This window comes from Sparus aurata, chromosome 21 (assembly GCF_900880675.1).
Source record: "Sparus aurata chromosome 21, fSpaAur1.1, whole genome shotgun sequence".
Lineage (NCBI taxonomy): Eukaryota > Metazoa > Chordata > Actinopteri > Spariformes > Sparidae > Sparus > Sparus aurata.
This window is the reverse complement of record NC_044207.1, coordinates 11,067,837-11,082,105: the sequence shown is the minus strand read 5'-3', so window position 1 is coordinate 11,082,105 and position 14,269 is coordinate 11,067,837. Positions and strand designations below refer to the sequence as shown.

Genomic DNA, 14,269 nt, shown 5'->3' with positions numbered 1-14,269 from the left:
ATGTCCTTCTAAAAGACATAATGATCAAATATCATTAAAATGACATAAACAACCACATCTTGTGTGTTTGAATTTGATGTTGACACGTAAAAGCTTAAAAAACGAAACAATGAAGACAACACATACCCACTGTAACATGAGGCTGCTGAAATGCATACATATCATGTTCAATTTCAGGTTGATACATTTATTTTGGGTCACCAGCAGAGTAGCTTTATATGATTCACTGCGACAAAAATAACCCACATCAGGAGGACTTCGGCCCTTTTAAACAATGGAATCATAGTTATAATCCTCAGAGGCTTATTGTTGCATTATATCCACAATTGTGAAAGATTTCAAGGAGACAGGACAATGTGAGAAATAAGTACAAGAAACGATTGACTGCCAGTCTTGTTTTATGAATACAATAAGACAATCAAAGTTAAGTGCAAATACATGAAAACAAGGCAGGCCCACTTACTTAAAATAAAAAATTAAAACTTCTCGTTCATTGTTAATATCTCTAAAAGTCCCCAATTGTGTAAAACATTCATCAGACAAGGACATCATAATTTGACAAATTTCATTTTAATCAGCTCCTTCTTATTTGTGAATACTTTTATATTTGATAAAAAAAAAAAAACAAGTTTTAGGTCGACTTTCTTTTGGAATTCCCCAAAATACACAGGCAAATAGAAAAAAAATAAGATCCAACAGCATACATCCTATCGTAAAGCACTTGACATAGTCACTGAGTGACAAGTTCATCTCTGAGCATCATTCATTCAAACAGTGAGTGTCAAAGTGCATTTTAAATCTCACTGCATATCTGGCAGTTAACTGTTGAGGGGAATATCATCAAACCAGAGATCGTACATTTAAACTGTGCTTATAAGTTCACACGAACGTCACATCGTCCTGTGACTCCACCCAGCACCACTGAGCATCATAGCCCAGCAGACCTGTCTCTTTGTTAGGCGCACTCTCTTCCTTTTGCATCATATTGTTCTGAGAAGCTCTGGAACTCTCCTGAGTGTGGTGCTCTGTCTGTTTCTCCTCTGACTGTTTAGTTGGGGCGGAACAACCATTACCTACTTTTACTTCTCTTCTTGCCCTGCTTGATCTGAGCAGAGCTCTTCTAATGATGTCAAGACCGCCAGCTGTCATGTCTTGTGACAAATCTACAGCCGAGTCCTCTGGTTGTGCCCTTGGTGAACTGGCACTAGCCACCCCGTTGGCAGGACCGGATGATGCCGGACTGTGTGTGGAACGAGTGACTTCAAACTCTGAGAAGGAAGAAGGACTTGGAGGTCTTGCTTCAGCAAAGGCAGGGCTTAGCATGTCAAAGCTGCTCCTGTGGTTTGAATCACCATGGTCAGAGTGTGGTTGCTGATCTTCTGATTCCTCACCAGTGGTTTCAGTAAAATCCTGAGTTGGACTCAGGCTGTCTCTGTGGGAGCAACAGCGGAAACGTTGAACCAAATATGAAACCTGAGCCATGACACTAATACCTTAAAAGTGCACTATATAAGAATTGGTCACCTGTTGAACTTAACTCCAAACAAACATGGGGCAGCATATCGCCAGGGTAACTAACTGCTGCTAAATGCATTCTGTTTATGAAGCTAATATTAGCTTGTTAGCTCAGTTAGCCATGCGGCAAGCCAGAGACTTAGTGTTTACACTGGTAGCACAGGATCTTTTGACTGCTTAGAGCAAGAGGTTTTCAAGGCCCAGGGCTAGGTTAGCATCCACTGGTTAGCAACACCACACATACAGCAGATGTCTTTGACGTAATGTCAAAACCGTTATCTTTTCACATTCTGTTGATAATCTTTGGGTAATTGTTGAATGTTTTGAACAAGAATTGTTACATATTGCACCTTTAATGGTCACATATTTAAACAATAATATTCCATGGCTTTTTTTTTATTAGAGACGGGTGAATGTGCTATACAAATAGTGTGAAAGTATCAGAATGCTCCAGCCACAGAGAAATGCACATGGCCTGTATACAGAAACTGAGCACAGGTTGCCTGTGCTGTTAGCATAGGTGTGCCTTTCTCTTAAAGAGACATGCACTTAAATGGAGCATTGACACAGAGGGTGAACTGAGGTGCTGCAGCGATGGAAAGAAGAGAAAGATATTGTGTTTTTGAACACTGAAGCATGTCAACATATTCTAAAACTAACCCAAAATAAAAGTAGGAAAATAAGCATAATATGGGACCTTTAATGTAATATTTTATTCCTGATATTACTTATTCTTTAACGTCATTGTTCATACACACAAGCTGGTATTAGTTAGTTTTAGATTTTTAAAACAATGAGGGGAGCTTCTGCCAAACTAACACCAACACTGTACTGTACCTGCAGGGGGACATGGAGGCCCCGTGCTCCTCCACAGTCGCCAGGCTGCTGAGGCTGCCTGTCAAGCTGCTGCCACGGCTGAGGAAGGTGTCCCGCTCCTCCATCAGCCAACGCATGGCCTCGATCCCCTCGTGCACGGCCACCAGCTGGCGAAGAATCCTCACATCAGCACACCTCAGCCACCTCTGCAAGAAAATAGACATGTTGCAGGTACATGTATGAGGATGTTAACCTGTCTCTCATGGTCCTTACTTGTGAGGCCTTTACTACTACAATACATGAAGCAGACGAAGAGCAGAAAGAAAAGAGGGAGCATACAGAGTGACACAGAACGAGCAGAGGAATCTGGTCAGAATGTGCCAGATGACTGGAGGTGAATGAGGGAGAAGCCAGCTGAGGGGTGTGGCTGAGAGACAGGTGACAGTGCCTGTCATTACACTTCGAAATGAGCAGGTGAAGCTTCCCCACAATGGCACTCAGCGACTTTGACATCGCAGAGGAAAACATGTCACCATCAGAATAAACAGAGCAGTGATTGCCGAAACTAGTTGTGCAAGTTGTGCAAAAAAAAATAAAAAATGGAGAGATGCGCAGACGCATGCGGGCGCGTAAAGTCACCATGAAACAGAAAGGAAACTGTTGTCGTTATGAAACACACAGCACCTATAACATGACACATAAGCAATCTTAATCTTTACCATCTCTTGTTTTAAGTTGCTGATTTTGTCTGAGAAGCTGTCGCCGGCGGCAGAGCTGCGGTCCCCCCTGTCCACCGCGTCAGACCTCCAACCATCTTCGCAGTCCGCAGCATCCCTCATCCAAACCAGGAGACTCTCCGGTGTTTTCCTGCCAACCTTATTTTCCAGCTCTTTCAGACACGGGAGGGAATCGTTGAGGAGTTCTTCTTCCATCCCGCCGTGCTGTAGGCAATCTCTTCCAAAAGTATTCCGATCGGCGGCTTCTGGATGGAGAACAGCTTGTGCGTAAAGTTCACAACGTTTTTTTTTTTTTTTTTTTTTTTGCTCAGAGAAGTCAGACCCACGGCGGCGGGGACAATATCAGAGCCGTAAATCTCCCGCACCTGTTGACTGAAGTCCACGCGTTATATTCCCGAACAGTCCACAATAAACCATGATCGCGACCGACGGACCCGCCACTCACACACACACACACACACACACACACACACAGAGGCGCAGAGCGAGCCGTGAAAACGCTGGAAGTGTGAACGCGCCACTCATCTGTCCTGTGCACCATTCACAGCACGGAGGTATTGCTGGTATGCCGCCCAGAACGCGATGCTGGAAAGTGGAAGTGCTCGTTGTGTAGTTCTTAAAACAATGATGGGAGTCACATACCGGCGGTCACATGGGCAGGCTTCAGGGACACCTGTGCGCACAGAGCCGCAGCGGCACGATCAGAGTCAAATAACACAAGAAATCAACTCCTAATTTAAATGTGCTCATGGCAAAGATGGAATAATGTCCAGACAGCTTTTGAAAAACAGGCCACCTGACATTTTATGGAAGAAATGACACTGTTAACCTTTGTACACCACAGGTTGTTTTTTCCTCTTGCACTTTAACCATCTTCATGGCATTTAAACACATTATGTGTCTTTAGTACTGTGATCAGAATCTGATTTTTATTTGCTGATTTTACCACTAATCCAACAAAATAAAACTTCATTCCACCACATGAAAAAAACACACAAGCATTTCACACAAACCGTTAATTTACAGTGGTGGACTCAGGCTGTTTGAGGGGCAGGGGCGAAAAACATAAAAAGGGCACCAGCCCTGTGTGGTGGGGGGCCCCCTGTTTCTAACTAATGTCAGCTGTCAATCAACATTTCCCTGTATCAACCTTGGCGGGTCAGCTCAGTGGATATATTGGAAACTGCTCTATGACTTAACTACTATACTATTTTCCATTTTTTAAAGAAAGCTAGCTAACCAGTCAGCCATACTAGTAAGCTAACTTTAAGTAATGTTAGCAAAGGCGACACGAGTAACGTTAGCTATTTAAAGTTATTAAACCAAAGTTGACTAAAAACATTCAGCTTATAAAAAGGCATTATAGATTAGCATAGGCTATGTGATTAGAAATAACATCATCATTGCTAAAAACAAACACAAATGTATTAATTTCTCCCCCAAACATTTTTCAGTCACTAATTTTGGTGTTTTTATGTTTCTGTGTTCATTAATTGAACACAATATACTTTACAGTATGTAGCCTATACTAAAGGAAATTAAAGGGGCACTGTGCAGTTTTGGAAAATTAAATTCAAACTCAGAATTTTTATATTTACAATATCAAGGAGGTCATAATACAGACTCTGAGATGTTTATCTTTTCCATGACTGAATAAACAAGCTGCTCTCAGAGGAGAATAAAGTCCACGAAACAGTTGGATTACATTCGGCTGACCCCGCCACCTTTCCAGCTACAAAGTAAAACAGTATGAACATGTGTTGTCCTTTAAAGTCAGCTTTTCGAATCAGTTTGTTCCATCATGGAAATCAGTCAGTGAAGATCTTTCTGTTCTGATGAGTATTTCCTCTCTAAAACTATACAGTGCACTTTCATAATAAATGAGCAAATGAACAAACATATAAACAAACAGTAAGAAAAGGTATGTATATTTATAAGTGGACAGACTACAGGTGCTGAGAGAGTGTATGTTGCAATATACAGTGTCCAATGTATTAGTTGCCTAGGCCAAATGGTGTTGTTGTTAAATTATGTTTAATCTAGTTGAGTCTCATTTGTGCTTAACACTTTCCAAGGAGACTGTGTAGAAGAAAACAGGTCTGTAGAGTTTCACAGCCCACTTTTAGACACAGAGACGGGGCCAAATAAGCAGAGCGGAGGCCAACATCTGCCACCCACTCAAATAGATGATTTATTTTTATTCATCTGTCATCTTGCCCCATATTAATGCCTTTCAGAATCAGGGCAACAGTTGTGGGAGCTTCCTGTTTTTCCTTCGCGGTTGAGGTCAAGGCCAGTTCGTGTGCATCGTTTGACGACGAGGTGGCAGCCTGAGAAAAGATAAAGGAGACGGGCGGAACTCAAGGCTGACAGTAAGTTTACGACAATTCGCCAGCTTACAGACAAAAAGAGCCTGGAGCTCAGATGGAAAAGAGCTTTTTGTGTGTCTGAAAAGAGAGGTCAGACAGTGTGGGACTGAGGGAGAAAACTTCCAGGATGGTTTTTTTACCACAGGCTGCTGTTAAAGGGAGACAAACACTGCTGCATCCGACACAGACCTGTAGAGAGGTCGATACAAGCCGTCAACAAGCAAGTAGCTCTGCCTGTTTCACAGCACATACAGTACATGCTTGTGCAATGAAGATGAGTAAATGCTTATCTCACACACAAAGAAATGCAAAGATCTGGGTGATGCTCAGAAAAAAAATTAAAAAATTGATTTCAAGTCTGTCAAAACACTTACAGCAGGAAAAGTACCACAACGCATGCAAGATTAGCTCAAATATGACAAACTATCACAGTACGTACGCCACACAGAAATGGGTAGAAGCGTGTGAATGAATCATTTTCTCACACACACACACGTGATTTAGAGGGGGACAGTTTACGAGCCTCCGGGCCTACCACCCTCAGCGGGTCGCCCCGCAGTTGAGAGGCTCATAAAAAAATCAGTCACCTTTACTCTTGAATCTCAACAGTGCAACTGGATCCGCCGGGCTGAATTTACTGGAGCTGCTGCGTGGAAACCAGTGCAGTACAACCCTGTGGACACAGTGGGCAGTTCCCACAGCGAGGAGTGAATGTGCGTGAGGTCAGGCTGCGTTGGTGCATTTCAGAGAGGAATCTTGTCTTCGAACAAAACGACAGTCAGAGAAAACATTATTGTTTACTTTTTTTTCAGACAAAAAGACAGAAAACCTCTGTCATCTGCTTTTTTCGGGCGTTACATGAATGTTCCAGAGTCCAACTGCAATGTCCAAATGTGCAGAAATGATCCGTTCAGAGGCGGCTCTGAAGCTTTTGAGTGTATCACACAACCCCTTCGTAGAAAGTGCAGGTTGTCATCCATTGGTCGTGCCATTGTGTCATATTTTACTCCTCACTTTAAAGCCACCATTATGTAACTTTTTTACCTTCAAGTAACAGAGGGTAGGATCACAGCGTTACACACACGTTTACCTCAAGACACAAGTTTCAACATGCAACACTGTAATGACGTAATGAGTTTTGTTTGTAGTTACACCTACATTATGTCTGACAAACTGTCACAGACCTGGGATTTGTATTTACGACAGTGGTGTTGCACTCAGAAACTGTGGGGGGCGCCAAATCACACAAAATGCAAATTTCTACATAATGTTGCTGCAAGTGCTTTACATGCGTGTTTGCATTAAAGACATATTTCACACACAGAGATGAACAGTTTGAGCAGAAAGTGAAACAAATGAAGAGGAGTCACTCAAACCATTTCTAGTCATTCAAATACAGAGTTGACCACATTTCTATTGCAACAACAGCATCATCAATGATCACTATTATCTGTGGTTTGTCATATTTTAAACTGAAGTATGTCACGTTCGGCTGGACAGTGTTGTTCCTGACATTGTTTGTACAAAACCAGAGGTGGTTACGGATCATCTATAGTGTTTACTCCCACATGGTGTACCGTGAGGCCAGTCCAGGTGCGCTGCAGGATTACAACCATATGGTATTGTTGTAATACAAAACTTTACTTTTTAATGTCACTTATCTGTACCTTTTATACACACATTTTTCAATGCAGAGTCAGGGTTGTTTGTCAGATCTTATTTGGCACTGGCAGATGAAACAAACATCTGATTGGATAACTTGCGTTGTAGAGGTTATTTTGCACATGAATACAGCTGTGCCTTGAGATTGTGGCTCACCCTTTGGTGTGCTGTGGGCACAAAAACTTTGCAAACCACTGAGCTAATAATTGGTTAATTAATCACTAACTTACTTTTTTTTTTATCATCAGCTATTCCAACAATCTAATAGTCTTTTTTTTCCAGCCTCATAAATGTGAGTATTTGCTTTTTTTCTTTCTCATTTATGACAGAAACAGAGGGGACTGTTGTCTGTTGTCTGGAACACTGGCTGGACAAAAGAAGCAATATGAGGACGTCACTCTGGGCCCTGGGAAGCTCCACACCCTAAAGACTAAACAATTAATCAATGAATCATGAGAAAAACATAACTGATAATGAAAATGATGGTTAGCTGTTACTGTATCGCCGCAGCAACCTCTAAGGTTAATGATTCAAAAGCTTTAAATGGATTTCCCTGTAATGGACACAACACAAATAATTAATAGTCCCTCCACATCAGCTGTCTGTTGCAGCATGAAAGTCTTTGAGGGGACATCTGCTCAGCCTGCCTCTCTCTGACGTCCGGTCAGAACACGCAGCTTCTTCTGACGTGACCTGGCAATCGATGTGTTTTGGAAAATCAACTCAGAAAGATTGAAATAGATATATACAATACAGTGCCTGCAGGGGGCAGCAGATGTTTAACTAAGCACTCAGGCATCTGATGACATTCTCAGGGGCTCAACAATCAATCCTGATTTTTGCCTCCTCTGGGGACACATTCATTAGGTGTGTTTTCCTAACAGTGAGGCTCATGTTTCACCGATGAGGCCGTCGGACCCGCGGAAACGCCGAAAACTGAGCCTAAGTCAACACGCTGAGGTCATCTCATCTACTAAAAAATATGTTTTCTGTAATATTATAGGAGAGCCTGGGCCATTAATTGTCCAAACTCCTCGACAAACGTGCCCCCCTGCTGCGAACACGTCCCATGATTTCATCAGAGGGAAGTGTAATACCGAGAGCAGATTTGTCATACTTGACACAACATTCCTCTAATTTTGTCGGAGTGAAAAACAAGTGTGGAGGCTGGAAGACGAGTGGATAAACAATCTGGTTACTGGAACCCACTCGTCATCCAGCCTCCCCAGGGAGGGGCTGTAAAATATTACCCGCCTATGAGCAAGTGTTTTCAGGGCAGCTGAGGGCGACCCCGGGGGTCAGCGTTACATTAGGTTTAGGCTCATCATAAAAAAAAAAAAAGTTACACACAGAAAGAATTATGTTCTTTACGAGCCCGGGGGCCTCTGACTTCCAGTTTTGGGGAAATCATAAACTTACACAAACATTAAAAACGGTCAAAGCGTGGATGTCACTGAAAGGCCAGCATTATGAGCAGATAAGGTTTTACAGCACCTGTCAGTGCAATTAACTGTGATTTACTGTGAATCATAAAGAGGATGTGGGGTTTATTAGGGGAGTTACCCAAAGTTTTTTTTTTCTTTTGTACGCCAAACCACCTGAAACGTACAGAGCAGAGAAACCACATTCACCGGCATAAATCCTGGAGCCTCTCACACACAGAGTACATGTGGACGGTTAAAGAGGACGAGATATTTCAACATGCTCGCGGTGTAGCCCTGTTCCCTGGTGGATAAGCCTGAGGCGTGGTGTGTGTGTTTGCATGCATTAACGATGGGGTCAGAAAAACAGCAAAACAACCGAGGCCATCAGGTCAGGAAATCCTCCAGGTTCATATGGGCCATGCAAAAGCCCTCACGCGCAAACAAAGCCAGACGGGGAGGGGGGCAGGGACCCCCCCGGGCCCTCACGGCACAATCAGGGCCAGAAAACACTATAAGGTTCATTTAGGTCTCCCAAGAAAATATAACATGTCAGATGTAGTGGACACAAGACATTTTTCATCATAGTGTTGAGCTGATTTTACCTCCCTTCAATGATTACCTTAAAGGGGCACTTTGTACTTTTGCCGAAGAAATTCAAACTTTTAATGTTTACGGATTCAAAATATAAATTTTTTCAATAACTGAGCAAAAAAAGTGAAAAAAGTTGAGCAAAATAAAGTCCGCGGAACACTATTTGATGATAGAAAGGCGGCAGGGTCCGCCAAATATAAGCATATTTGGCATACATAAAGCTGTGTTGTCAGTCAGTTTGTTTATTTATTTAGTTGAGGTGTAAACAAATCAGTCGATTCTGAATTTCTTCTCAAAGATTCCCAGCACACCGCTAGCCCCTTCAGGTTCCCCTGGTCCTGGCCCTGAAAACCTCCTCCTGCAGGCTGCCAACTGAGCTAACTCGCTGATAGCCGCTACAGTAAGCAGCAGTCACCGGTTACTATTTGTTCGGAGTATGACTTCAGTAACCTGTGACGTAAGCTTACATATTGCACCTGTGGAAGAGAAGTGCAATATTTGCATTTGAGAAAATTCTCATTTGCGTTCTTGCCAAGACATCTTACTTATGTCTCTCTTATGTCTGTATGCTAAATACCTCCAGCAGCCAGCTACATGAGCTTAGCATAAAGCCTAGAAACAGCTTGCTTGACCCTAATGCTAAGGACAATTTTCCACTTATGTTGTACTCATCTTTTGTAATTAAGCTTCACAAAACCTAAAATGTTAACAACAACTCGTGTTGTGGGGGTTTATGAGTCAAACTATTCATTGGTCCCTGAGACAGTCCAGGATGGACTGGATTCCGAGTTTGCTTCCAGGCCAATGCATTCTGCCTTTTTTTGCTCTCCACGCAGATAGTTTACCTGCATGCACAGCCCAGTCGTCAGGACATAATGTTTGCAGCTAACAACTACAGATACATTCAAGGTTGACATATCACAAACACATTATATGCTTCTCAGCTGACTTTGGCATCGGGAGGTGGACAGGATAGTGGTGGCGTTATTCTAAGCCAACAAGGCTGCCTGACGGCTTCAAATCACATCGGTGGATACCATCCGTTTACGTGGCGACCAAAACACCTATTTTAAGCCTAACCTCGTGGTTTTTGTGCCTCATCCTAACCAGAGCAAGTTGTAAGATGAAGAAATATCCTGTTTGAACTTATCTGTGGTTTTGCATAAACATATTCCACTAACCTTTGTTCTGGTGATTGGGGTAGCAAGCAACCAAAACCCACTCACACGTGATTGGTCAATACTACCTTGACTACCGACGGTCTACAAACAGACACCAGAACCAAAATCTTGGCCCCTGTCTACAGATTCTGAACTGATATGCACTTTCTGTTTACAGAGATAACACTGTATAGCGTCAGTACTTACTGTACAAACTTCAGAGTTGTATCAGTCTTCTCTGCTAGCTCTTGGCATGAAAGTGAATAAGGGCTGTTTCCCAATATGCTGAACTATTCCTTTAAAGCTTGAGCTGACATGTTTAAGACTCGTGTTAAATAGGCGCAGATTTAAAGTGAAACAGTAAGTTAATAACTCCCGCTGCTCATGAATTTTTAGTTAGATGATCATGCTGCTCCGTGCATCTGTTTCCATTTAGGAACCTGCAGAGAGATTAAATGAGTGTGGAACAGTAATGGATCTCATATGTATGGAGAGGCCCATTTACATCCTGTAATTGTGTTGTGTTTATTCAAACCGTGACATAAAGCGCACAACCCGCAGCTGAGAGGACGCACAGATACAGTGTTTACATTGCGTGAGAGGCTTACCAAGACGTCCATGAATTTCTACAGACAGGCGTGCAAATATTAGAATACATCAGCCTCCAAAGTGCACACTGCACTGTCAAATTGAGGCAAAACAAACGGAGATGCGCACTGTTTGGATGCGCCGAGGCAGGCTCCTGCACAAACACAACCGACTGCGGGGGTCATCAATAGATTCCTGCTGCATCAATCTTTGTTGTTTAAACAGATGGCAGCGGCACCGGAGAGCTTGTGCAGCGCCTGATCGAACGCTTGATAGGAAAGCCCAGCGGAGCCTGTGTCAGAGGCCACGGGGGCCAGTAGATTCTAAGCACATTAACATTCCTGAATAAATAACCCCAGGGAATGTTATTGTGGAGACATTAAACAGGATTTTCCTCCCATAGCCCAGGAGAACGGCCAGGCATCACTCTGGCATCTCCATCGCCCCGGGTTAGGAGGAGCTAAAGAACCCCGTGCCAAAAAGAAGAGCTTTCTAAAACCCTTTATATCCTCCGCTTCCTCAGGAGGAAAATCCAAGTCTCTGAGAATTGCAGCAAATTGCACCACATGAAAGAACCGTGGTGATTCCAGGTTTGATGTTCTTCCTGGCACAGCCTCGTTTCCTGTTTTCATTTAGGTAGCGCTCATCTTGATGTCAGTGTGCATGTCAACACATCCGACCTGTAATTACAAAGTCAACTCAAAAACAACAACACCATGTTTTAAGCTACATTTAATTACGTTATACCTCTCCCAATAAACCCGTTTAGCCTCTCCGCTTCATTCTGCCATCTCGACCACATTTTGGGTTTCACATGGTTTTCCAGGCAACATGTGTTTGTAATGACGGACTGTGAGAGGGACCTGTGGAGGTAAGGAGATTCAGCCTAGTGAGAGGCTACCAAAAAAAGAACCACATGCAAGCGCCGCTAAACTTCGTATCTTGCGTTGAATTGAAACTCTTTAAAGGTGAACTGTGTCGTTTCGGGGAAGACATTTTCCTCAGAGGGGAAAGATCTTCATTGACTGATTTTTTAATGCCTAAACAAACCGGATAAACAAACAAAATTGACCTTAAAGGACAACACAATGTCCTCCTGTTTTACTTTGTTATTATTTGGCGGACCCTGCCACATTTCCAGGTTCAAACAGTGTTCTGTAGACCTTGTTTTCCTCTGAAAACAGCTTGTTTATTCAGTTATGGAAAACATTTATATTTCTGAGTTTGTATGATTACCTCTTTAATGTTGTAAATATTAAATTTCCTCTCCAAAACCACATAGTGCCCCTTTAAAGGCAATTTCGTCACTGTCATATGTTGCTCTGTTCACATTGTGACATTTTGGATATGTCACTTACTGCAGCAGTAAACCTCTCCATTCTTTCATGGAACATCACACATGCTGTAAATTCCATAAGATTATGATGATACATTGTGCTGAATTGAGTCCTCAGTTTTGCACTGTTACCTTTTAAAGATAATATGTATGGTCCTTTTTTTAATAAGGTTTCGACACTTGAGTGTGTCTTATAGTACAACATTTTCCAGAGCGTAGTCTAATATAACAGCTCTACAGTAAACCCTAATAACGAAGACTGCTGTGCTGCTTATACATCACAGCCAGTGGTGGACAGTAACGGAGTAAATTTACTTGAGTACTGTACTTAAGTACATATCCAGAGGATTTGTACTTTACTTGAGTATTAGATTTCTTTGGTACTCTTACTCTTACTTGAATACATTTCCAAGACAAATATTTTTACTTTTACTCAAGTTAATTTCTAGGAAGGATGAAAAGTACTCGTTACTTTCAGGTATCTCTTTTTATTTTTATTTTTTTCTAAAATACTATTGGACACAGGCTGTGTTTGTCAAAGAAGTACCTATCACAGTGCACGCTCTCCACTGGGATCTACGTAAAAGCGGATATACGTCATCGCTCCCCATAAGGATACCACCAAAGTAGCCACGCTCTCAACTGCGTTTGTCAACACAAAACCGCGACAATGGCTGCATCAGATGTAGTTTTTTGTAAAGCAGTGATTCTCAACCAGTGGTCTGGGAACAACATTGGTCTTTGAGGGGGTTCCAGTTCCCAACTTAGCTAAATTATACTGAGTTAGTTGGACGGTGCAGGTTCATTTGGTTACAGTTTTAATGATTGTTAATAAACATCTGAGTCTGCAACATCTGCTGTCCTCCTGTGATCCCATTCATTTTATTTGTTTTTATAGGTGTTTCTGCAGGCTTTATATAACATTGTGGGTCTAAAAGCATCAGTGCAGGTGGTTTCAAATAGTTAATTCTAAGAAACAAGAGTTAAAAGGTCCTAAATTTATTTCGAAAAAATTATATTAATCATTGATGTGAAAAATAAGAAATTTACTCTTACTCTTACTTTTACTTAAAGTAAATTTAAAAGCATGTACTTTTGGATACTTAAGTACCTTTAAAAGCAAGTACTTTTTTACTCTTACTCGAGTAACATGTCGACTGAGCTACTTTTACTTGTAACGGAGTAAATTTTGACCAGTAGTATTTGTACTCTTACTCAAGTACTGGGGTCGAGTACTCTGTCCATCTCTGATCACAGCCTTAAAGTTGTGGCATGCAGATTGAACTATTGCTCATTACACAAACTGTACATATTTACTTAAATATAGGACCCCATCTTTATTCTTTAATTTCATTTAACTTTTTATAAAAAAAAAGTTTTCACTAAATCTCTTTCATATTTTAGGCCCCACACACTCAAAGGATTTAAAAGATACGTATCATACTCCTTTTCAGGTTGATCATTTTATTCTGGGTTACTACTAGAATAGGTTAACATGCTTTAGTGCTCAAAAAACACATCAGTTCTCTCATACTGTCCATTGCTGCAGCACTGTATTCCCCCCTCTGTCTGAAACACTCTGTTTCAGCTCATGTCTCTTTAGGGCCCTTCTGCCCGAATACCCAATCTCCTGTGATTGGTCATCGCACACATGCCTGACCAAGGCAATGCTAACACCAATACAGGAGCTGTGCCAAAAAAATTTGTGCCAAACTAGCCACAAGGCTCATATTATGCAAATGTGTTACTCTCTGATGAGGCGTTTCAGGAGCGGTGTTTTCTGTGGGAGAGAGGAGCTTCTGTTGGTGCGCATTTTGACCTTTTTGACTTTGAAAAACGTTTACATGCAAACGAACATAAATAACACACAGACGGGAAGGGGAGGGGGGAGCATAACAGGTCTCCTTTAAAACCAAACGCACAATATATTTGAGAAACAGTAACACTAAGCTTGCTTTCACAAACTCCCCCAGAACCACTTCATTTGTGAGTTCTGCACCCTGCAGGTTTCCAGTACCTACAATAACACTCAGTGCATAATTTCTTTCTCCATGCCGCTAAAATGCCCAGT

At 42.0% G+C, this 14,269-nt stretch overlaps 1 protein-coding gene across 3 annotated transcripts; it reads right to left on the bottom strand.

Annotated features, from left to right (window-relative positions):
• Positions 1 to 554: 554 nt before the first annotated feature.
• LOC115572525 (leucine rich adaptor protein 1-like) lies at positions 555 to 3,680 on the bottom strand. 3 transcript variants are annotated; one of them, XM_030402683.1, is made up of 3 exons: positions 3,051 to 3,680; positions 2,353 to 2,537; positions 555 to 1,432 (listed from the first exon to the last, which is right to left on the bottom strand). In XM_030402683.1, the coding sequence occupies exons 1-3, from the start codon at positions 3,261 to 3,263 to the stop codon at positions 880 to 882; spliced, it is 951 nt and encodes a 316-aa protein (XP_030258543.1). In that variant the 5' UTR covers positions 3,264 to 3,680; the 3' UTR covers positions 555 to 879. The 3 variants fall into 3 exon arrangements, with proteins under 3 accessions (XP_030258543.1, XP_030258542.1, XP_030258544.1); XM_030402682.1 differs by lacking the exon at positions 3,051 to 3,680 and adding an exon at positions 2,605 to 2,866; XM_030402684.1 differs by lacking the exon at positions 3,051 to 3,680 and adding an exon at positions 2,671 to 2,864.
• Between the last annotated feature and the right edge of the window lie 10,589 nt (positions 3,681 to 14,269).